Source organism: Scyliorhinus torazame, chromosome 4 (genome assembly GCF_047496885.1).
Source record: "Scyliorhinus torazame isolate Kashiwa2021f chromosome 4, sScyTor2.1, whole genome shotgun sequence".
NCBI lineage: Eukaryota > Metazoa > Chordata > Chondrichthyes > Carcharhiniformes > Scyliorhinidae > Scyliorhinus > Scyliorhinus torazame.
The window spans coordinates 249,037,186-249,061,042 of NC_092710.1; the positions used below are offsets into that span (position 1 = coordinate 249,037,186).

At 40.9% G+C, this 23,857-nt stretch overlaps 1 protein-coding gene across 1 annotated transcript; it reads left to right on the forward strand.

The window, feature by feature from the left end:
• Nucleotides 1–14,055: 14,055 nt before the first annotated feature.
• Nucleotides 14,056–23,585, forward strand: prdm13 (PR domain containing 13). The gene is made up of 4 exons (XM_072499611.1): nucleotides 14,056–14,203; nucleotides 16,223–16,354; nucleotides 16,489–16,609; nucleotides 21,264–23,585. Exons 1-4 carry the CDS (start codon nucleotides 14,063–14,065, stop codon nucleotides 22,745–22,747), a joined length of 1,878 nt encoding a protein of 625 aa, XP_072355712.1. The 5' UTR covers nucleotides 14,056–14,062; the 3' UTR covers nucleotides 22,748–23,585.
• Nucleotides 23,586–23,857: the final 272 nt, after the last annotated feature.

Consider the following 23,857-nt stretch of genomic DNA (forward strand, 5'->3'; position numbering starts at 1 on the left):
TCAGCTTATCAAGGGCAGTTATGGATGCACAATAAATGCTGGCCTTGCCAGTGATGCTCATATTTCATGGTCAAAGAAAAATTCTATTTACAGTAACTACTATTCTTTTACACTACCTTTAAAAGCTTTTTACTAAATTTGATTGACATTCATGTTAGAACGACTTTTCTCAAGCATTGTCCTTGATTTATAATACCTCACATCTATTTTGAAAATATAAGCACAATAGCCCTTTATTTCATCCCAGAAACATGTCAGGAATGTTGCATCATGATACAAGAACATATAGTGTATGTTGGCGATTAGCTAGCACAGTGCTCTTGCCAATATGTACAGCAACATACAGAAATTACTGACTAGCCTCAGATGTGGCAATGGAGATACATTTAATCACACTCATTAATTGTAGGAGAGAATGTTTTACATTCTCACACAAAACAGTAAGAAGTCTTACAACACCAGGTTAAAGTCCAACAGGTTTATTTCAAATCACTAGCTTTCGGAGCGCAGCTCCTTCCTCAGGTGAGATCCGAAAGCTAGTGATTCGAAACAAACCTGTTGGACTTTAACCTGGTGTTGTAAGACTTCCTACTGTGCCTACTACAGTCCAATGCCAGCATCTCCACATCATGGCTACCATCTACACAAAACAGGTTAGTGAACTTTACATATCTATATTTATTTAGCAAACATTTACCACTGTTCTTTAACCAAGGGAGTAAATCACCCACACTCATAGAATCATAGAGTAATAACACCCGGTGAAAACCCACGCGGACACGGGGAGAATGTGAAAATTCCACAGAGACAGTCACCCGTGGTAGCAAAGGAGACAGGGGAAAGCAGAGGCAGCAGGAGGAAGATAGAGGAGGACTGCAATGTACAGGCGGTCTAACCCACAGTGGGTGTTCAGGAAGCACTTCTCTGATCTCAACTTATCTGAGGAGAAATGTGGAAAATGTTTGCACTTCATCGAGGAGGTAGCCACTGAGTTATGTCACCTACTGCAGCCACAGATGGATTCTCAAACCAGTGCATGGGCAACATTACCTGTTGTTGCCAAGATGACCCTGTTCCATTAGATGCAATGGACTCTTTCTGCAGCATGAGATATCACCTATACCTGACAATTTACAGCCCACAGTTCCATTCAGGAAGTCACCGCCAGTCTTCAAGCTAGTTTTGCAACTATAGGCCAACATATCATGCTGGTCTATGTCTAATTTTCTGGCAAAAGTCATTATTAATTCACACTGCAGCTGTCTCCCTGATGCCTTTGTTCCATCCAGTCACAAGGTGGCTATTGGGTGATAAGGAATAATCCTTCAGATATGGCTTACGATGATTCCTTTCAGGACCTGTGCACATCTGAAGATCTGGCTGAAAATAAAGGCCACAGAAATATCATTGAGCAGTTTGTTGACATGTTCCACTGTCTGGACGATTTGGAAAATCTCTGTGGTACAGCCCTGATCATACTCCAGTGTCCCTAGAAAAAGTAAAAGCAGAAGAGGTTTGAAATGATAAACAGGTCAGGTAACATCTATGGACAGAGAAATAGAATCAATGTTTTCAAATGTTTAGGGGAGACAGTGGCGCTACGATATTTTCACTGGACAAGTAATTGAGAGACCCAGCGTAATACTCTGGGGACCCGGTTTCGAATCGCACCATGGCAGATGATGTAATTTGAATTCAATAAAAATCTGGAATTAAAAATCGAATGATAACATTGAAGCCATTACCAATTGTCATTAAAAAACCCCATCTAGTTCACTAATGCCCCTTTAGTAAAGGAAATCTATCGTCCTTGCCCCTCTAGCCTACATGTGACTCCAGACCCACAGAAATGTGATTAACTCTTAACTGCCCTCTGAAATGGCCCAGTAAGCCAGTCAGTCAAGGGCAATTAGAGATGGGCAACAAATTCTGGCCTTGCCAGTGATGTCCACACCTCAAAACATTTTTAAAAATGTCAACGACCTTTCATCAGAACTAGAGGTCAATAATCTGTTTCTCTGGGCAGATACTTCCAAACCTACTAAAGATTTGAAGCCTTTATTATTATTTTAATCTCAGATCTGTAGCATCCACAGTATTTTGTCTTTTCCTGGAAAAAAGTATTAATTTGATACGATTCTGCTTGGTAATGGGAGTTCATGACCATGCATTATACTTAATTTGTATCAACTTTCACCATCTATATACATCATGCCTAGGTTAGGTGGATTGGCAATGCTAAATTGTGCCTAGGTGGGGTTACAGGGATAAGGTGGGGATTGGGCCGAGGTAGGGTGCTCTTTCAGAGGGTCGGTGCAGACTCGATGGGCCGAATGGCCTCGTTCTGCGCGGAAGGCATTCTGTGATTCTAATGTAGCGATCAGACAGTTTTAATTGTTAAAATTTTGCGATTAGAATTTATTTGAAATCGAGCATACAGTAATTTATTGCAAGAGTCCTTGAATATTCCTCTCTTTTTATATTAATTTAATAACTGTCGAACTGAAGATAGTACTCCGCTTTAGATTAAAACTAATATTATAGAGTATAGTGTCGTCATATCACGAACAGCCTAAGTTGTCTGCATTCATTAACTAATCTTAGCAGCATTGCAGTGTGATTCCCATTTCTCAAAGGTGGATCTAGAATTTCCGCATGAATTCAGTGTAATTCAATGAGGTAGAACGAAAGGTTGCAGAATTTTTAATGCAAGTGGTTTACGCTCATTATCATTTTAGGCGGGATTATCCGTGTTCTTTTACTCTAGTTCAGTTTGGCCAAAGAAATCCCTGCTCACAAAACCAGCCACAGGCTCGGATCTGCCCATTTGGCGGTTAACATGGTTCATGTGAATCCCGTGTTAGTCACCTAACTGCAGTGACCAGCAGTCAACTGAAACCTGAGCAGGGTCTGGATTGGATTGGATTGGATTTGTTTATTGTCACATGTACTGAGATACAGTGAAAAGTATTTTTCTGCAAGCAGCTCAAACAGATCATTTAGTACATGAAAATAAAATAAAATAAAAAGAAAATACATAATAAGGCAACTCAAGGTACACAATGTAAATACATAGACACCGGCATCGGATGAAGCATACAGGAATGTAGTATTAATCAGGTCACTCCATAAGAGGGTCGTTTAGGAGCCTGGTAATAGCGGGCAAAAAGCTGTTTTTGAATCTGTGCGTGTTCTCAGACTTTTGTATCACCTGCCCGATGGAAGAAGTTGGAAGAGTGAGTAAGCCGGGTGGGAGGGGTCTTTGATTTCCCTAGGCAGCAGGAGGTGTAGATAGAGTCAATGGATGGGAGACAGGTTTGTGTGATGGACTGGGCGGTGTTCACAGCTCGCTGAAGTTTTTTGTGGTCTTGGGCCGAGCAGTTGCCATACCAGGCTGTGATGCAGCCAGATAGGATGCTTTCTATGGTACATCTGTAAAAGTTGGTAAGAGTCAGTGTGGACATGCCGAATTTCCTTAGTTTCCTGAGGAAGTATAGATGCTGTGTTTCTTTCTTGGTGGTAGCGTCGACGTGGATATACCAGGACAGATTTTTGGTGATGTGCACACTGAGGAATCTGAAGCTGACATAAGAACATAATAAGAACATAAGAACTAGGAGCAGGAGTAGGCCATCTGGCCCTTCGAGCCTGCTCCGCAATTCAATGAGATCATGGCTAAACGAAGAAGTTCCTCTTAAACTCAGTCCTAAATGTACTTCCCCTCATTTTGAGGCTATATCCCCTAGTTCTGTTTTCACCCGCCAGTGGAAACAACCTGCCCGAATCTATCCTATCTATTCCCTTCATAAATGTATATGTTTCTATAAGATCCCTCCGCATCTTTCTAAATTCCAACGAGTACAGTCCCAGTCTACTCAACCTCACCTCATAATCCAAACCCCTCAACTCTGGAATTAACCTAGTGAATCTCCTCTGCACACCCTCCAGTGCCAGTACGTCCTTTCTCAGGTAAGGAGACCAATACTGAACACAATATTCCACGTGTGGCCTCACTAACACCTTACACAGTTGCAGCATAACCTTCTTAGTCTTAAACTCCATCCCTCTAGCAATGAAGGACAAAACTCCATTTGTCTTCTTAATCGCCTGTTGCACCTGTAAACCAACTTTTTGCGACTCATGCACTCGGACATCCAGGTCCCTCTGCACAGCAGCATGTTTTAATATTTTATCATTTAAATAATAATCCCTTTTGCTGTTATTCCTACCAAAATGGATAACCTCACATTTGTCAACATTGTATTCCATCTGCCAGACCCTAGCCCATTCACTTAAACTACCCAAATCCCACTGCAGACTTGCAGTATCCTCTGCACTTTTTGCTTTACCACTCATCTTAGTGTCATCTGCAAACTTGAACACATTGCACTTGGTCCCCAACTCCAAATCATCAAGGTAAATTGTGAACAATTGTGGGCCCAACACTGATCCCTGAGGGACACCACTAGCTACTGATTGCCAACCAGAGAAACACCCATTAATCCCCACTCTTTGCTTTCTATTAATGACAACCATCTCCACCTCAGCTCCGTTGATGCAGACAGGCGTGCGTACAATCCTTTGCTTCCTGAAGTCAATGACCACCTCTTTAGTTTTGCTGGCATTGAGGGATAGATTGTTGTTGCAACATTCCACTAGGTTCTCTATCTCCCTCCTGTATTTTGACACGTCGTTGTTCGAAATCCGACCCACTATGGTCGTGTCATCAGCAGACTTTTAGATGGAAATGGAATCAAATTTTGCCACGCAGTCGTGTGTGTACAGGGAATATAGTCTGGGGCTAAGCATGCAGTCTTGACGAGCCCAGGTATTGAGGATCATCGTGGAGGAGATGTTGTTTATTTTTCCTAATTGTGGTCTGTGGGTCAGAAAGTCGAGGATCCAGTTGCAGAGTAAGGAGCCTAGTCCTAGGTTTTGAGCTTTGGGTGTGTGTGTATCCTGTTGCTCCAAGTTCAGTTTTAGGCTAAATTCAGTCAATATCATGTGAAGCAGAAGACAGCCATGCATGTCCACACTTTCTGCTCCACAGGGCAGGTAAAAGAAGTCAATTCAAAACCAATTTAAAAGTAAGAGCTTTAAATCAGCTGATCGAAGAATGGCTCATTTTGTAGCAATTCCATTCCTCTTTATGATGCTGGAGAATGGCCCATATTAGGCATTCATTGATTACGATGAAGCATTGCTTCATTGTGCTGATGAAGATATGTGTTTTGACTTTTACTTGAATGGAGATGTGAACGTCGCTGCATCCGGGCATGTGACGTTTAGCACATTCGCGCCCCTAGTGGAAACTCCACGCTTTCGTATAAACAATATCAGACACTGATGGGGCCAACTTGGCCTCCAGAGTCCACTTTTTTATATCTGGTTGTTACAGATCTCAAACTTTTGTGTGCATGGAGAGGCATGGTGGCTCAGTGCTGCCTCACAGCGCCAGGGACCCGTGTTCAATTCTGGCCTTGGGTGAATGTGTAGAATTTGCACGTTCTCCCTCTGTGTTTGTGCCTCTGGCTGCTCTGGTTTCCTCCCACAGTTCAAATGTGCAGGGAAGATGGGGATAGGGCAGGGCAGTGGGCCTAGATAGGGTGCTCATTCGGAGGGTCGGGTGCAGACTCGATGAGCCGACCTCACTCCTTCTGCACTGTCGGGATTCTGTGGGTTCTTCCCAAGCGGTAACACTCACCAAGTAGAAGACATTTCTCCTAATATCTGAAACCAGTGGAAAATAATTTTAATGCCTCCAAGATTGACCTAATGCCCAATGTCATGACCAAAGGAATCCCTATCCAATCGGATTTTGGAGGTGAATGGGTTCTCCAATCCTGAAGCTAGTTTGCCCTTATCACCAAGTTCCATGATAGAAGGTGAATGCGCCCTTAAACCAGTTACAAATTCATAACGTCAAGAGGTAGAAGGATGACATCTCAATTCACAAATCCAGCTGATTTCCTTTATCCCTTATATTTATACTGGTTTGCCTTCTCTGTTGACATCCTAAATGTCGTCGCCATATTCGACATGAAAGCAATGCTAACGCACCTTTTCAATGCCGCTATCAACACTCCACTTCCTCTTTGTGCGCTGTTCATACAATTTTGAGAAACAATGTTTGGTTTATGAAGGCAGATGATTCAAAGGGTGATAATTCGGAGAGTTTTAACCCATTTTAAAGGAAAATCCTGGTCTGAATGCTGAGGGAAAGCTGAGGCCTCATTCATGGGTTTCAGGTCAGGACATGTCCAGAACATTTAAAAAATATAAAATCTTACAGTTTGTGCTCAGACTATTATTTAGATCTATATTCAATGGCCGAGTACAGTGGTTTTAACAGAAAACACTCCCATATACTTTCATTTCAGCCAATTTTATTTTATTTTTAAAATATCTCCGAAGTGTAGACGAATGCTCACATTTGCAAATGGGCTAATAGTCACGTCTGGCTATGCATTGCTAAGGCAGCCGGGGCTGCCCGTGGAAATGAATTCATCGCCAATGGGCCTGATTTCGAGCAAATCAAACTCCCATTTCCCCTGTAGCCCCTGCTGATACTTCACAACGTCCATGTTCAATAAAGTTAAGGTCAGATTAAATCTCAGAGTACAACACTCACTCTTAGAATGGAATATCATTTCTTCATCATTTATCACCAAATGTTTTTATCACCATTTTTGCTAACGTCATTTTAATTTGTTCTTGAAGAAATAGAACTGGTCAAAGGATTGCTAAACCTAGAATGTCTCCCTCCATTCTAACAATTCTTACTCGTACCGATTTCCCCCCCTAAAATTCGCAGGCCCTTTACATTTCTTCGGAGGCGTCTTATTTTACTCGATGCACTTGTACACTTTAGTCGGATATAATGCAACTGAAAGTTAAAGTGTAAGTACAATGTCGATCAACATAATCAGTGACAAGATGTTCAATCAGAATGAAAAGAAAATCAACTTTGTTTGGACATTTATCGAATAAGTTTTTTAAAAAACGTGTGGTTCGCAGAAGTCCCCAGAAAAATCTTAAATAACCATCTTGTGCCCCGTCACAGAGGAAATAAAACGAGGTCAACATTGCTCCCAATGCAACTGGGCCACGGAAATGTGGCTATTCAAATGCATAGATAACTTCTGGATCCACTCTCCATTTATCTTAATTCTATTCGAAAGCTTTATTTAAATGATTATTCAGAAGACAACGATGTGTCAGTAATAACTCTTCTTCAAAGTTTCCGAGAAAAAAGACTACTCTCAAACAATAAGCGAAAGTACAATTTTAATATGTAAGGTTGTAATGCGATGAACGCAACTTATATTATAATTGTATATATTATATATTATAATATAATTATACTACAGAGAGCGCACAGAAACATAGATACCCTCACATGCAAGGTTTAAAAAGATGAAAATCGGCGGTTCTGATTTTATGAAATTGCAAGAAAATAAGCGAAATACAATGTGTCACCTGCACCAAATTGCTGAAGGGTTTGCATTGTCGACGTACACATCAGCTATAATAGATGCTTAATCATTCGGGAAAATAGCATATCCAGATATGTAATTAAATAAGATAAAATGCAAAAATAATATAAAAGACTCCGTATAAAGGCATACCTGATCCGCGCCTAATTCTGATTCAAGCATGGAATTCTGAAGTACCAAGCCACTTCCCATTCACTAATATTGTATAGAATTCCTGATCCAAGCATAATTGTTCAATGCAAAATCCTTATCCAAGCATAAAATTTCTTCCAATTATCCGATGGGTCATGCTCTGCGCACTGAAAATGCTCAGCTCGCCGCCAAATTTTAACCGCAGCCAGCAGGACATTACAGAAATGTAATTCCTTCCGTGTAAAATGTATTTCTTGTTTTGTTAAGTGATTTGTTGTTTTTCTTTGGGTTAAACTGTTGACTTGATTATTAAAATGGCGGTGGGACAAAGCTTTGACAACTTACTAGTTTTTTTTTGCAGTTTACGGAAATGTTGCCCAAGCATAACATTTTTGGCACACTCATTATGGCTTTATTAGGAGTCAATTGTAGTGTATAATGAATAGTGTCGTCCAGTAGTCATGCACTGACAATAATTGCAAATACATATATATCAACTCCCTCCATGTGTTCTGGATATATTATGGAACCTAGCCCTGCTTGTCAGGCTAATAATGCTAATTTTGTCAATTTTCTTTAAACACGTGAAATTTATCTTCACTAATTGGTTAATTGGTTGATGGCTATGCTTTAATACACAATGCAAAAGCCACAATAATTGTAATCTACATCAATGTACAGTTGTCAGCAGAAGAACTGATACTTAATTTAAATCTGATTCTTCACATGGTCCCCTACTAGAAATTGACATCACTGTCCCGGCGATCAGGCACGCCTGGGTCATTTGCTTTCCCTCTCTTTTGAAATGATTGTATTTCCATATGACAGGGTGAAACCGATTGCGAGAATCAATTGTTCAAGTACTTGGATCAATAGCTAGCAGAATATGCAGCTTTAATCAACCATTGGTTCCTGAAATTCACAAGTCCAATCAATGTTTGCGTCCGCTAATACCCTATCTTCAAATTAGAGACGGTGGTGTTTATAATGGAGACGGGGTGAATGGGATGATTGGGGGGGGGGGGATAGCGGGGGAGAAGGGGAATCAATATAGGGGGGCGGATAGCGGGGGAGAAGGGGAATCAATATAGGTAGGAAACTTGCCTACATGTTGCTGTTTACTTTGTTCGGCATGTAAGATGATAAAAGAACCCGAAGAACCAGATCACATAATTGCTTAAGAAAGGCTACATAACAATTGATATAAATGTCCTGGTACTTTTTGCATGCACGCCAAGGTTTTAAAAATGTTCATGTTGCATTTGCTGTAGATCAAATAAAGTTATTAGCCAAATGCAAACATTGATTATACAATGCGGTCTCGCCACTCTGTCCAATTTCGTAGGTTTTCACGTTGTTTTCTAGCAGAACTACCAGGCCCCATTTACGGCGCTTACATGTCATTCAAGTTGCAGGGCATAATCAGGTTTGTTTAAAGGTCTACTACAAAGTACTGGCATTTAAAAGGCAGCGGTTCCTTTTGTCCGTCTTCTCAGAAACGCACTACTCAAAGAAAGGAAAGCAAGTCGGTCTGTTCTAGGCAGTTTTTCCCAACTCTGTAAACTTTTTAAATGACAACAACCTAGGTCATATCTCCATCCCCTTGGTTCGTTTTTCTAAAAAAAAACAATCAACATTTCGAACGGAAACTGAACAAAATTGTTTCTTTTTCAAGGGTCCCTTCCTACCACGTCGAGCAAATTTGATAAAGCTCTTTGCAACTCTAAATAAAGACTTCTGTGCACATGAATAATTTTGGCATTAGCTTAATTTCTAAGGCGAGTATATTGAAATAATTCTGTTGTACTTTTCGCGTGCTGTTTTGATGAGATAGAGCCACGACGGGGCATGCTAGTATCTTTATTGAAAAGGTGGTTTTAATTTTGATTTTTCAATAGAGTTAATAAACTACCTAGGTATGCCAACAAATAAGCCTTAGACTGTATTGTAAGCAGCTACGTTATTCAGAAGGATGGCTGGAAATTGGCTGGTTACTGATCTTGTCGTGTTATACAATGAAACCTGAGAATTTCTGTCACTCTGTGCATATGGTCCCGAGTGCTTTAATCCCAATTAGGGGCGGCTAACACACGGTCCTATTCATTGGGCTCAGGCTCTGAATTCATTTGCCTAGAAATGAACTTCATAAATAGACTCTCCTAAATGTGCCCAACAGCAAGGAAAATCGAATTGAGTGGAGAATTCATTCTAATGCGATCGAGTGAGAAAAGGTATGAATTTATAAGGTACAGCGAAACATTTCAATTCAGCCACAAGTTTCTGGCCTTTTATCTTCACCACGTCAACCGAAAACCAAGTAAAAGTTAGAAAATCCCGTTAAAAAGGCGGTTGACTTCTTGCATACTGAAATCGTGGCATAAGGATATCTTCCACCTTAGGCGCACGGGCTTTGAATCTTCATTTTAGACCCGCTTAACTTGCATGGGAAGAAGAATTGCAGCCCACCATAACTTGTTTACTTTAGCAGATGCAAAATGTTACATTTATTCCTGTGTCCAATTTGTAAGGAGGCCATGCGGGATGCACAAATAACCGCAATTTTGACACAAGCCAAATAAGTGACCAGCAACATCAAATGTGCTGTTTTTCTGTTAACTCGCCTTACTCTGCCATATTTAGTACAAAATAAAACAACATCTAATTACGGTGGTTTTATTTTTAAAGCGTTAGCTTCTAACGGGAAGGCACTTCCCACATATTAGATGCTCTCCCTCGCCTCTGAACACATTGAATACCTTCATAAGTTACAGCAATTCCCTTCATTCAAAAATACAGCAATAAGAATCTGTGAAATCAAAAAGGCCTGAGATTTAATAGAATTAATAATCAACCTTTAAACGTGTCAAAATATTTTTTTAGGAATATCCGAGGAGGGAGTTGTACAGTTCCAAAGTTTGGGAAGGGTTAAATTTAAAATGATTCCCTTATGCACAGGAGTTTGCGAGAACTTCTGATTTATTCCACTGTTTGCCTATAATTAAATTGGCCCTATATACAGGCATTCATGCTGGTTTGAAAGTAATGTTGAACCTTCTCTAGCCAGAAGCATTTTGATGTGTTGAATGGAGCTTCCTGGTGGGACATTGGCCCAGGCTGCTGTGGCTCTGGACGTCTGTTGTTCTTCAACATTCATGGCTGATTATCGGGCAACCTGTTAAATCAAAAAGAACATTATGCCAAAAATGTTACTTGATGGCAATGACAGTTCAACGGCACGCGCAAAAGAGCTCAAGCTGCTGCAGGATCTCTTATCAAACTATATTTTGTGCGAACTCGATCATTTTCCGTTGAGGCTTGCAAAATATTGTTTTGTCGCCAGTTTAGAAGTCTGTGACAGCAAGCCCTGGAATGTTTTGATTATCCCCCAGTCCACAACATTGTCCTGGAATAAAGCTGAAACCATGTAATTAATGTGTCCTTTTATAAGACACAATACAGTCGTTCAAGCTATTTGATTTCATTTAATTTTCCATCCCATTTGCTTCGAACACTGCTTTTACTTTTAACACCCCGGCTTTCATTCTGGCTCCTGCTCCAGTGGACACATTAGATTGGTTTCACCCTTGCTTTTTTTTTCACGGGGAAATATAAAAGAAAACGTGTTTCTTCCCTCTCCTCTGGCCAATTTATTTCACTTGGAATAGTGCATCTTTGAGCCAGAGTGGAAAGAAAAATTCCGAGCTGGTGTGAATGATTTCAGAGCAGAGCTCTTTTTTTTACTTTCAGTGGCTGGGAACCAGTCACAATTGACGCACATTAATAAATAACTTTGCTCCCAGTCAGAGTTTACATGGTCCTATTGATAAAATTGTTCGCGTGTCGTTCACGCTTTGAGATCATTAAATAAAGTATGGAAAGGCTCCACAAATGGAGCAGTGGGGTACCTTGCACTCCAAAGCCATCCACCTCTGCTTGCCCAATTTAACTTGGTGTCATCCTAAAGTCGCCAGGCCAGAGGTTACAGAGACATGGCTTAAATTTATTGCCCGGACTTCTTGTTTTTCTTTCTCTCTGCAATTGAGAGAAATGCCAAGGAAGACTTATCAAAGAGGTCAAACCTTGTTTTGTAAAAATATCCCTTTCTTCACGCATCCATTCGATATTTTAACTAAACATAATTCTATAGCAATAAATACAAAAGGTATTCCCAAAAATCGTATTGAGGTTGGTGGATAAGATCAAATGTGATTCCCAATAAATTGTATTTGTTTTGGATACTTGCGAAACCTTTAGGGATATAGGCGCCATACATTTCTGTATCATATGTATTAGTGTATGGTTGATAATTGAATATATCTGATGCAACTATGGCTGGAAAAAATCTATACTGCCTGTTGATTATGTCAAATGAACATCCTCGTGACAAACTACGACGGTTAAGATGATAGTTATAATCAAATTGCCAAACCACTGTAAAACAACATGTCTCTTCAGCATTGAAGTTTATTTGCAGCAGATAGGAGTGTCTCTACACGGTCTCTCCTACCCATTTCGCAGTTTCACAAAGGACTGCTGGCCGTCCTAGTCTCACTCGAGATATTGCAATATCAAATATGACAATTCATATTTCAATACATTAATATTTTTCGCACTCCGGTTGTATGATCAGGAACTGGGCATTCGGCACGATTATCTACATTTCCTCCAAATATATCAAAGGCATTTATGTTGCTATTTTAGGTAATACATTTAAAGCTGCCCACACATGTTGTGCTCCATGATTGTTGAACGGCGAATCAAAGGATCATTGCCAGCGCCTTTCAGTGCAATCAGATTTAAAGTTAGTTACAATGCAATATCTCCTTTCACTAACGTACCTTAAACGTCTATAAAGCATACCCGCCTTGCTTAACATACACAATACAAATATTTAATTGAAGAATGGGGCATTTGAACCGTGACACAGGTAATTATTTGCACTCACACTTTATAGCGCTTCTTCCTGCGAAGAAATAAATGATCATTTTTGTTTAGCGTGAAAAATAAATCTCGTAATGTTTAATAGGCTTTCCGAAGGATAAGAGCTGTTTCACTTTCATTGGCAGGTTAAATAGCTAAACGATTTATCTCACTTTAATAAACATTTAACTCCAAGAAGCCCAACGGGCGAAAATCTTTCCAGTCAGCTTAGAGTATCTTTTTTTAATCTCCACGTGGGAAATAGATGGTAAATCTTTAAAATGAGAGTGTTTTAATTCACGTGCAAAGGGGGTTATATTCCAAATAATTCACACCCTGAAAAGAAATGCAATAAGGACAATCGAGAAAAATAACTTTGTGGTTGTGAATGTTTTAAAAATAGTTTTTTCAAAGGGATGAGATATCATCTCAAGCTTTTTCACTTTTGAAGGGGTGCAGTGTTTTATTTAAAGTGCGAGCGAATGGAACCGGCTGCACTTCTGCCTCCGAGCGGAATAAAAGTTAAGGAAAGGTGCATTGGGGGGCTATTTGTTTTAAGAAGGGGGATCAGCCTGAAATTTCCAATCGATGCCCCAAATAACCAGGCGAATAGGTCGATATTGGCAAAGGTTAAAATAATTCTCCCAGTTGGATGGGCCAGGAGGTTACCAGGAGAGGTGGACCAATGTAGATTGGTGGTTACCTTGAGACGGTAGCAGCGACTTTTCATCTGGTGTTTTACCATCAAGTACCTGCCCTGTTTCTATGCGGCACACGCCGAATCAATAGAAGTTAACAAGTCCTCCAAACATTCCTGCTCTCTTTGTTAAACTGAGATCCACTCCTCTGAGAAAATAAAAAAAAACCCAGGGGGAGAGAAAAATCTTTGAAGTATATTTAACCTGAAAAGAATCAGCCAAGTAGACTTAACTTTAGTCACTTATTTTCCCAAAGTTTTGTTGGTCGCAATAAAAGAAGGCAAAATTTATGGAGAAATTATACAGTGAATTTGTCACTTAAAATATCGTAACTGTCTGCTGGACAATAACACAAGCTGACGATTAATGGTCCCGCCAGACCTGTGATTCACAATCGCCTTTTTTGCGCCCTTGACAAATTGGATTTTAGGATTGGGAAGGTCGCCCGGGCCATTGTTCCCGGCCATCTCGAGTACTTTATTATTCAGTTGGGCAGGGAAAGTCTCCATGTGTGTCTCTCTGACCCTCTTGGCTGTGGCTCGCAGCTGTGATCGCACCAAAACTCTCTCACCAAACTGAGGCACTCTGTGCAGTGTGCTCAAAACGCGACCGTCCCCCCCTTGGATAGAAAAAGCGCAGCGCACCGAGTCCATCGCGTCATTGTGCAGGCGGAGACCAGTCTGTGCCCATCTCTCTCTCTCTATCTCCATCTCTCTCTCTCATCTGTCTCATCTCGCTGTCACTCCATCCCTCTTCCTCCGTTCCATCCCCCCCTCCCTCCCACCCCCCATCCCCCCCTCCTGCATCCCCGGAGCAATGCAAACCCCCCGGAGCTCGGCGCTCACCGTGACCGCGGAAAGCATCATCCCAGCCGGGCTGCGCCTGGGTCCCGTGCAGGGCATTTTTAGGCTGGGAAAATACATGTCCGATCGCAGGGAACACAACAACAAAAAAAAGGTAACAGTTTTCGTTGCATCGTTCTAAATAGTTCTGATGTATTTATTCCCTATGCTTTATATCGGGATTGGGAGAGAGAACTCCAAACTTCGAACCAGTTTTAGGAGCTTTCCGGCAGCTGAGAAAAATAACCGGAGTTGAATTTCCTCTCTTAAAACGATATTCTTTAGCAGAGAAAGTTACTGGACAGAAACAGATCTCTGACCTTTTGGGTTCTGCGGATACTGGGGTTGTCTAGTAGCATTGTTGCGAAGTCAAGGTTCGCTCGCTAATTGTTAGTTAATTGTATCTTCCTGCAAATTACCACAGTGTGCTAAGTTGTGTTAAAATTATTGACAGGCCGCTTTAATTGGATCTCAGCTCTGCTCTCGCGTGCGGCTAAAAGGTTCAATTTTATGGTCGGCAATTAACCGTGCGTTTAGGCTTCAATTAATTCATTTTACTCTAGTCGAGATCCATAACCGAGATCGAAAATGTGGGTTGTCGGTGATTCATTATTCAACTTGGTGGCTGGAATCTCTGCAGCTCCTTCGCAGTGTTAACCATTCCCTACAATAGTCAGGTCTCATTTCTTAACCTTGATTAAAATCATCGAAGTGATCGGATCATTTTCAGTTTACACACTTGCCAATTGCATTTAGAAGAGCGATTGTTATTAACTAGACATTGCTTGCTCCGTAAAGCCGCAGTTAGTTACCAATAGCAGAACGACATAGGATCAGCACAATCGATCACAATTCCAGAAGTTTGGCTGCTGAAATGACTGCCTGTGTGTGTGTGTGTAATACACAGAGTGGTGCATACACAGGAGGTGTTACTCAGTTTTAATTGTTCCACTTGTCCAACAGCCACATATTGTTTGAAGCTTCCTTAAACAGGTGCAGATGCCTTGTACTATGTCATGTCAGATTTTTACTTTGTTACCCCCCCCCCCCTCCTCCCCACTCCATTAAACGCTCTGACAAACCGTGTTATTTATTTCCCGTCTGTTTCGATTTTCTTTCTTGCCGAAGGACCGTTCTGCCAAATTATAGCTAACTTCTCCCCAGCGATTCGAAATGGCCGCACTTTCTCCACCTAAAGCCCAATGTTTTGTTGGCCTGTTCGCAGGATCGCGCGAAATATTGCGATGTCTGTTGGCTGGGTCTCTTGACTCGCTCGCCAGCACCAGCATACTTAGTGGCCACCTTCATTTAAAGTGGCTGAAATGTGGAATAAAAGTCAAAACGTAAACCCTCGAAATTCAATTATACCAGCGGCCAATTGCCAAAAGTGAACAGGTGTCACTAAAACATGCGGAATGGGAGTTCTTTGTGCATTGCGGTGTTATATAAATATAGTTAATTTGAAAGTTGCATTTAAGCGAGCATGAACTTGCTTTTACAAAGCGCAACCCTGGAAGCTCAGGTTTGTAATTGATAAACAAAGCGCCCTATTTTCCATGTTGTTCCTCTGTGGACAATTCTAACCCTTAATCGCTTATTCTGAATTCTAAACATATGTGAAATTTCTATTGAGCCGAAGGAGACTGAGACGTATCTGAAGATTCTTCCTCATTTGCAAACACGTGAAATAAACTGCAACAGTTTGGGTGCCAGATGCAACTTCTCTATTTTTTGTTGTTGTTTCTGGTTTAAGCAAGACTGTGTAAGCCCAGCTCTCGCCACTAATTGTAACTCTGGACTGCTTTAGAGTCAGGTCACCGTCAGGTATCTTCACATCATAATTCCCTTAACGTACCATTCCTGCCTAAATGATTTGAAATAGATTTTTCCGTCTTCTGACGTGCCTAGCATGTTAGTGATTGGTGAAGGACGCGTATCAATACACCTAAATGTCATCGTGTTTTTATAGAGCAGTTTTGAGATGACTTTAAATTATATGATGGGGTTTGTGTATGTTGCAAACAGACTAACGAGACGAATCGAATGTGTGTGTGAATTAAAAGATAATCGTTGGGATAATGCAGACATATTAGAATTGCCTTTCCTAAACTGTGGTGTTGGGCATGTATTCCAGGTACGCTTTGTCAGAGGGGATTTGGTTGATGAAGCTGGCGACTCAGTCCCGGAGTGGATAGAGTTAATTCGAGCTGCCAGACACGTCCAAGAGCAGAATCTGGAAGCGATCACGGACCTTCCAGGGGGACAGGTACATCACATTGCAATCCTGGCACAGTTGTAGCTTAAAAAAAATCACTTTAACAAAGCACAGCCCCCCCTCCCCCCCAAATAAAATTAAATCGTATCCAATCCTTAGATTTCTGCATCTGTTCCCTTCCGCAGATCTTTTACAGAGCACTGAGGGACATCCAGCCTGGGGAGGAGTTAGCAGCATGGTACTCCAGCTCTCTGGCTCAGTGGTTCGATATCCCAGCCACAGCCACACCGACTCATGATGAGAAAGGTAGGGGTGATCAATTCAACACTACTGCATAAGTGCAAGGCGAACTCTGAAAAATAGCATTAGATTGAAGAATCTATATTTAATTCAACAACATTTCTACACAGTTCAATAAAATGTCCCCACCCCCCAAGAAGATTATATACTTATAAAATTAAGTGAGGGTTTGCATATCTATTGCGTGCATAGAAAGTATAACCACAGATTCCTTGTAATCACAAGCTACCTGTGAACATGGCTATCTTTTATGTATGTACGGACATCCGTCAAGATTTATTTATAACAAAAACAGAAAATGCTGCACAATCTCAGCAGGTCTGACAGCTGCTGAGATTCTGACCTGCTGGGATTGTCCAGTATTTTTTGTTCCTGTTTCAGATTCCAGCATCCGCAGTAATTTGCTTTCATTTTAAGATTTATTTACACGCAGGTGTATCGCAGCCCTTCCGCACTTTGCCGCGATGTAATGAAAAGCACCGAAATACAATTAAGAATGATTAAATTCTATCTCAATCGATAACGAAATGTATCATCGGAGTGAAATCACCGCAGATGGTCGAATTTCCTTTTTGTTATCCCCGACCTTAAAGTTGTTGGGGCAACTGTAATCCACTGGAGGCGAATTCAAATGTACTGTGTGACCTTAATGTTTTCATTGGGCACCCAAGATGTGCTTCAATGGACCAGTCACCTTAGACCTGAAGGAGAAGCTCTTTTCCTTAACGTTGAAAATGTGTCATCCGTTTTCAGTTTACATAGAGTTGACTGTGCGAAGTGAACCTTGTCTCAGTTTCTATTTCTGCTGCTTGACAAGAGTCACTGTGGTGGCGCAGTGTTTTCAAGGAATACATTTGAATTCGATATGCGCGCGGGATAACACAATGTGCCCTCATCGAACGACACAATTAGCACGTAATTGCAAGAATTGGATTTTCGATGGAACTTTGCTTCTTTGCAAGTTATATTTTTTTCCAGCATTACCCTTTAGAAAAGAGAGTATAATCTGCGGGGTGGTTGCGGACCAGGAAAGGTTCGATCCCACCTTCACAGGCAAGAATCTCTCAACACCAGTGAACCGAGAATCTATTCTGAGCAGACATTCCTTGGTTCTATTGATCTTAAATAGAAGAGCAAGTACATCGGAAATATATAGTTTGGTGCTCAGGACTCAGTTTAAGTATACGATTGAAAACATTGGCATTCAAAAGAAAACAGAATCGGGTATTTTTTAAAACCATGTTTTATTTCAATCGGAAGAAATTCTAACAATCTCTCGGGGTCCACCGGGAAAGGAGTACTTAGAAGTTCCATGTTTGATGGACTTGCCAAAACTTAACAAAGGCTCACTAGGAAGAAGCATCAATTGGAATCGAATTGCAAAAGATGCTGAAATTTACCAGGTCACATTTTACCGTGGAAATTGATTTCAAGATATACATGTTTGTGTTTAGTGATCGCGTGCACAAACCCTCATTGATATGTTTCTATCGAAAAACGTTAAATGCACGCACCCACATAACAGTACGTTTCATAAGCATAACACCACGCCTGCAGACTGCAGTTTCTCACGTACACTTGTAAGTCATATTTAATAATAAGGCAAGGTTAGAGAGATAGTGAAATGGAATGTACAGTATAGCCATTTTTATGAGTCTCAAACTTTTCGTTCCATCATTGGCTACTTTGATTGATGGTTATTAATCTGGTGGAATTCTAGCCTTGGCTGCTAGGAGAATAGTCGTTAAAACTCAACAGTGTTTCTGTGATTGAACCGTTCAAAAGTGGATGTCATTATTTTGCGTCTAAGGTAGATGGCAATGTAATTAACTAATGCAAGAAAATTAGGAAAGAACTATTTGTACCGAAATCCAAAGGGGGAACACGGAGAGGAATCTTGGCTCCAAACTATTTACGGGTGCAAAATTGCAGTCCTCGAAGGATTAATAACGAGAGACCCAGTAGCAAACTCGGCTATTAAATCTCATTTTTTTCAAAGGAGTCGGGGACTGGTGGTCTTGGAAGGGGCGGAGCTTCTGTAGTGCTTAAAGTAAGTTGTTGCTAAAGTGCAAGGTAATGGGATTAGTGAAGTCGTTACTTCAGCCACGGCAGCTCACAGCGTCGTAGCAATTACAATTAACTTCAGCAGACACTCCCAAAAATCAACAAACAGTATGTAAACAGACTTCCAGTTCTGACCACCTATAATTTAGCGTGGATAGATTGTGCATGAATGGCCCTAAATAATAGTATACAGAATACTGATATACTGTGTTTTCCCTTTTTGAGCTACAATGTAAATAACAAATAGTTCAACTTGATGTAGAGGGGGAAAGCGCTTAAGTGTGTGTATATATATATATATATATAACCACACGTCAAATTAAACGTTAACAGAGCAGGCAGAATTAAAACTATTCTGTACGATGACAATGAAATGCTCCGCAGATATTTCGGGGACTATATTACAGGTTTGTGGTGATATTGAAATCACATCTATCACCTGCTTTCTTGAATGACTGGCCACGTTCATTTCACCCCCCCCCCCCCCCAAGCTCGGTGCAATAAACACTCAAGTTCTTGCTGATTTTGAATTCAGGTGGTTGCATTGAAATGCCAGTGAATTATTGGGTTAGTCACTTTTCATCCTGAATCATCCCGCACCTGGAATTTATGTTATTCGGCATTAGCTTGCTTTGCACTTCAAACCGTGCGAGAATAGACCAGACCGTGACAATTTCTGAATTTAAAATGCAATTGAACCGCCCCATCTGACTAGTTTGCGCCCTTGCATAACAGCCCACGTATAAAACGATGATTTTATACCTAGTAATGGATTTAAACAATGAAATAATTCTTGCATTTTACAGAACTGTCCGATTGTCAGCAGGTCATGTTCTGTAAAACTGCATTGGTTCCACAAATGTTAAACACGAACATAAGATTAGTTGTTGCATCATCTGTGTAAACCTAACTGTAATAGTTTAAAAAAAAATTCTAATGGAGAATTTTGAATGCAATTTAACAGTCTGAGCATTTTAGTTATACCCCTATATTTGTTTTTTACACGACGTTTTTTGTTTGACCTGTTGGAGCTTGAAATTAGATATTTGAAAAGTAAATAATCTTAAATTCCCGTTGATAAAGCAGTTGTAAATATTGGACCGTGGTTTCGAAATAATAAGAAATAAGAAGTAATAGCACCAATTCCAAGAAACTGAATGAAAAGATACCTTAACTACAAACATGATAACCATTTATCCTGGAGAATCAACAGTATCTGATGCGCTCTTTTGCTAATCCTGCTTCATGGGGTCGAATCAGAACATTATCAGTAAAATAAGCGGAAAATGCCTTTTATTCACGTTGATTTTAAGCAAATGACAGAGATAGTAATATGTTTTGATCCTTTAGAGTGTTTTTTTTGCAGTTGGAAGACCCGGAATTTGATTTAATTATTCCAACTGTTCACAAATAACCTCCATTGTTAAGGTCAATGCCGGAAAATAATCAGTTTAATGTTATTTATACAAGCGGTTTTGGTGTGAGAGTTACAGAACACCACTGACATTAGCACGAATGTAGGGATGAACTAGGACCAAGATGTAATATAGTGAATATAGTGTAATATAGTGAATTCCACGAAGCCACATTGATTGGGGAAATCGGTTTTCGAAAAGGAATCGAACAGGATGCAAAGAAACTGAAGTGGAAAATAAAAATAAACTAAATTAAAAGACAGAATGAGAGGAACGAAAATAAATAAGTAAATGAATTGAAGCATTGGGGAAATGCATGCACACGTTTATAAAATGAGGCACCAAAAATACCACTTATAAAGGAAAGACGCAGGTTAATACAGGATTGCCGAATATACAGAACTGCGCTTTCAATTGTAAAATGAATAATTTGATGCCATCATTTCGTTGAAACATCTACAAATGAGAGCGCCCTAAGGAACTGTTACTCTTCGAATAGTAACGTTTATATCCTAGGCATTGTTCTGGCTTTAATGTGAAGCTCATGATATATAGATTGTTCTTTGACCAGTTTGTGTAACTCCCTACCATACGCCTCCTTTCATCAACAGATGGGCCAAGTGCATTGTTTCAAGCGCCCCATGATTTCAAGGAACAGCTGTTGTCACCTCCACGGCCTGCAAAGGCCAAAACATTAACTGTCTAGATTGTATATGTCTGACCAGGCTTGTGTTTCCTCCTCGGAGAATAGAATAATTAAATAACAGGACTGAAAATTACATCTAAATTACCTTACCAAATGATCTGCTCACAGACCTCCTCTTCTCCATTCATTACCATTTAATTTGTAAAGTTATCTGTTTCGGTCGTAGAAGCTGGGCTGGTGTAATGGGGACGTATTCTGAAATACTGACAGTACGCATTATATCATCAGATAAGGATCATCTTAATAACCACATGGCTTGTTTGCAATCTATATCTAAAAAAAAACATCATTCATGGAATGTGGGAGTCGCTACATCTCTAACTGCTGAAATGTGAGTCATGATTTGAGACGCTGTCACCCATTTACCTTATCAGTAGCCTTTGGGTATAATTCGTGTTATTATTAATTGTCGTGTATGTGGAAATGTGTACAACCTTATCCCAAAACTTAGTCTTCTTCTCATTGATTTCTTTAGGGGAGGAGCGTTATATTTGTTGGTACTGTTGGAGGACATTCAAATATCCGAACACTTTAATCGCTCACATCCACTTCCACTGCGCTCTGAGCAACGGCAGGGGTTTCAGCAACAGCGACCAGTGCAGAATTTCGGAGACTTTCACTAAATCTCCAAAGGCAGTCGACATACCCAGCTCGTCAACATCCCAGAGGAATGGCCATCAAATCGCCTCTGGCTCCACAGAAGGGGTAAAACGATCAATTTCGCCGATTTTGGCGAAAATAGTTATGAGCAAGAAAACAGTGGGACATGAGGACGAGCAGGACAGGGCCCTGGACATGAGTGTCAATTCAGCCAGGAGCCATGGGGCCCTGACGACTATCAGTGGGACCTCTTCAATCGTCAACGCCATGGGCTTTCATCCTGGGATCCGATCGGCTTTTAAACCCACGGGATTATCAAAATTAATATCGTCGGATCCAAGCGGAGACAGCAGCACTAAATCAAATGGACTGGGTTTCAATAAACTCCTGAGCAGTGTGAAATCGCCACGTTCTACCAGTGAGAGCATGGGGGCAAACCATCCCGCCAAATGCATTCACTCCATCGAGCCCCCACTGCCGGCACTGCCGTGCAGCAACACATCCAGGGCCTTCCCTTCATTTCCCAATTTTGAAGAGGCGTCCGCATTCAAACATGTCGAAAGGGGGCTTCACGCCAGTTTGTCCCCGAACCGGTACACCCCGATTCCAACCAGCGTTCATTTTGAGAGGTTCTCCATTCCACCATTTGAAGGAGTGAAGCCTTTCTCCGGGGAATGCAACATCCCCCTCATGCCCTTAACCGTTTATAATGGCGAACTTCTCTACAGCCCTCCCTACTACCCTCTCAAATTCCACTTCAGCAACTTAATTAAATACCCGGAATCTGTTACCTACTTTGGAGCTCCATCTCTCAACCCAGAACTTGGCTCCATCGCCAATATTGACCGAGAGATTGCCATGCACACCCAGCAGCTAACCAGTATTGCCGCAGAGAAGAGTCGATCTCGCCTGGAGTCCATGTCCACGACCAACGCACCCAGCGGCAAGCCCAAAAAAGGCCACCTCTGCTTGTACTGTGGGAAGCTCTACTCGCGTAAATACGGACTGAAAATCCACATGCGGACACACACAGGGTACAAGCCTTTAAAATGCAAAGTCTGCCTCCGACCCTTTGGAGATCCCAGCAACCTAAACAAACACATCCGCCTGCACGCCGAGGGCAACACGCCTTACAGGTGTGAATTCTGCGGCAAGGTGCTGGTGCGTCGCAGAGACCTGGAGAGGCACGTGAAATCAAGGCACCCAGGGCAAAGTGTGCACAGCAAGACCGAGAGCAAAACGGAAAATTCCTTCGACGAGACCGAGCAGAAAAGTGACCAGAGCAACGAGAGCGACGTGGACGTCTGTTTTACCGATGACCAGAGCGACCAAGATTCAGGAAAGAACAACGACCAGTAGTTGAATAGTTTGGAGAACTGGCGCGAGTGAACACCGAACTGCCAAAAACGAACATGCTTGAAGCATCTAAAAATGCCTGTTTATTTTGTACATAAGATGATAGGAATTGTGCCTTTCGGTGACTGTTACAATAAAGGGTATTTATTAGGGCTGAGCAATATTCATAGTTCCGGCTCATGTAATTTATGAAGGCCAAGTGATGGTCGTTTAATAAATGAGTAGGAAGTTACAAATAAGCTGAAAGCATCTGTAAAAAAGAAACGCTACGAATGGAATTAGGCGATCGTGATTAAATCAAATCCTCAATGTTCAGTTCTTACCTGTCGATGTAGTATTGTCATAAAGTAAACGCTGATATCACCGACACATTTCAATAACTGGAATGACCCTCATCTCGAAATCATGATGATTAATAAGTCGACAGGTCCAGAGTGAATATCAATCATTTAAGCAAATGTGTGAGGGTCAACATACTTTATTAACAGACAAAGCTAAAGTTGACCCATGATGTAGAGCTGGGAGCAATTATTCAATTTTGTTTGAACTCGCGTCTTTAAACGGACAAGCATTAAAGCACTATAAGACTCGCGCAAAACATGACAGAGGGACCTTTGTTGATAGATTAGTAGCTGAACTATTTAAAATAGGGCATCCATTATTGTTTTAATCATCTTTCTGTACATATGTTTTCTGGAAACATATTAGGAGCATGAATCTGACAGTATGTGACAATGCTATATATAATTTCAAAGAAAATATAATTTTTTGTGAAGTAGAACAATATGTTGTGTATTTTTTGTTTTTATATTGAATGATGTACAGTGCACTTGGTATTCGCCCTTTCGTTGCAATGCATTGTGCGAGAATTTTCGAATAAACTTACTTTAACATTTTAAAGATTTGTTCTTTTTTTGCGATAGATTATGGATGGGTTTGTTCAAATTTTAGCTGTGCGGTTTTAAAATCTGAAATAAGTTCTACGAGTTCGAAATTGCATGAGGAAATAACATAATAGGGCTTTATCCATTTTCTGGTTCAAGAAAGTGTTTATTCCCCCTCCATAGGTTTCAGTTTTCTAAGCTCACATCAAAGCTGTAACATACACCATTA

Excerpts from the sequence above, each read along its gene's own strand:
- prdm13 (XM_072499611.1), top strand. The coding sequence starts at position 14,063 with ATGCAAACCCCCCGGAGCTCGGCGCTCACCGTGACCGCGGAAAGCATC. Across the intron at positions 16,355-16,488 it reads CGGACCTTCCAGGGGGACAG|ATCTTTTACAGAGCACTGAG; the intron begins GTACATCACATT and ends TCCCTTCCGCAG. Across the intron at positions 16,610-21,263 it reads ACCGACTCATGATGAGAAAG|GGGAGGAGCGTTATATTTGT; the intron begins GTAGGGGTGATC and ends TGATTTCTTTAG.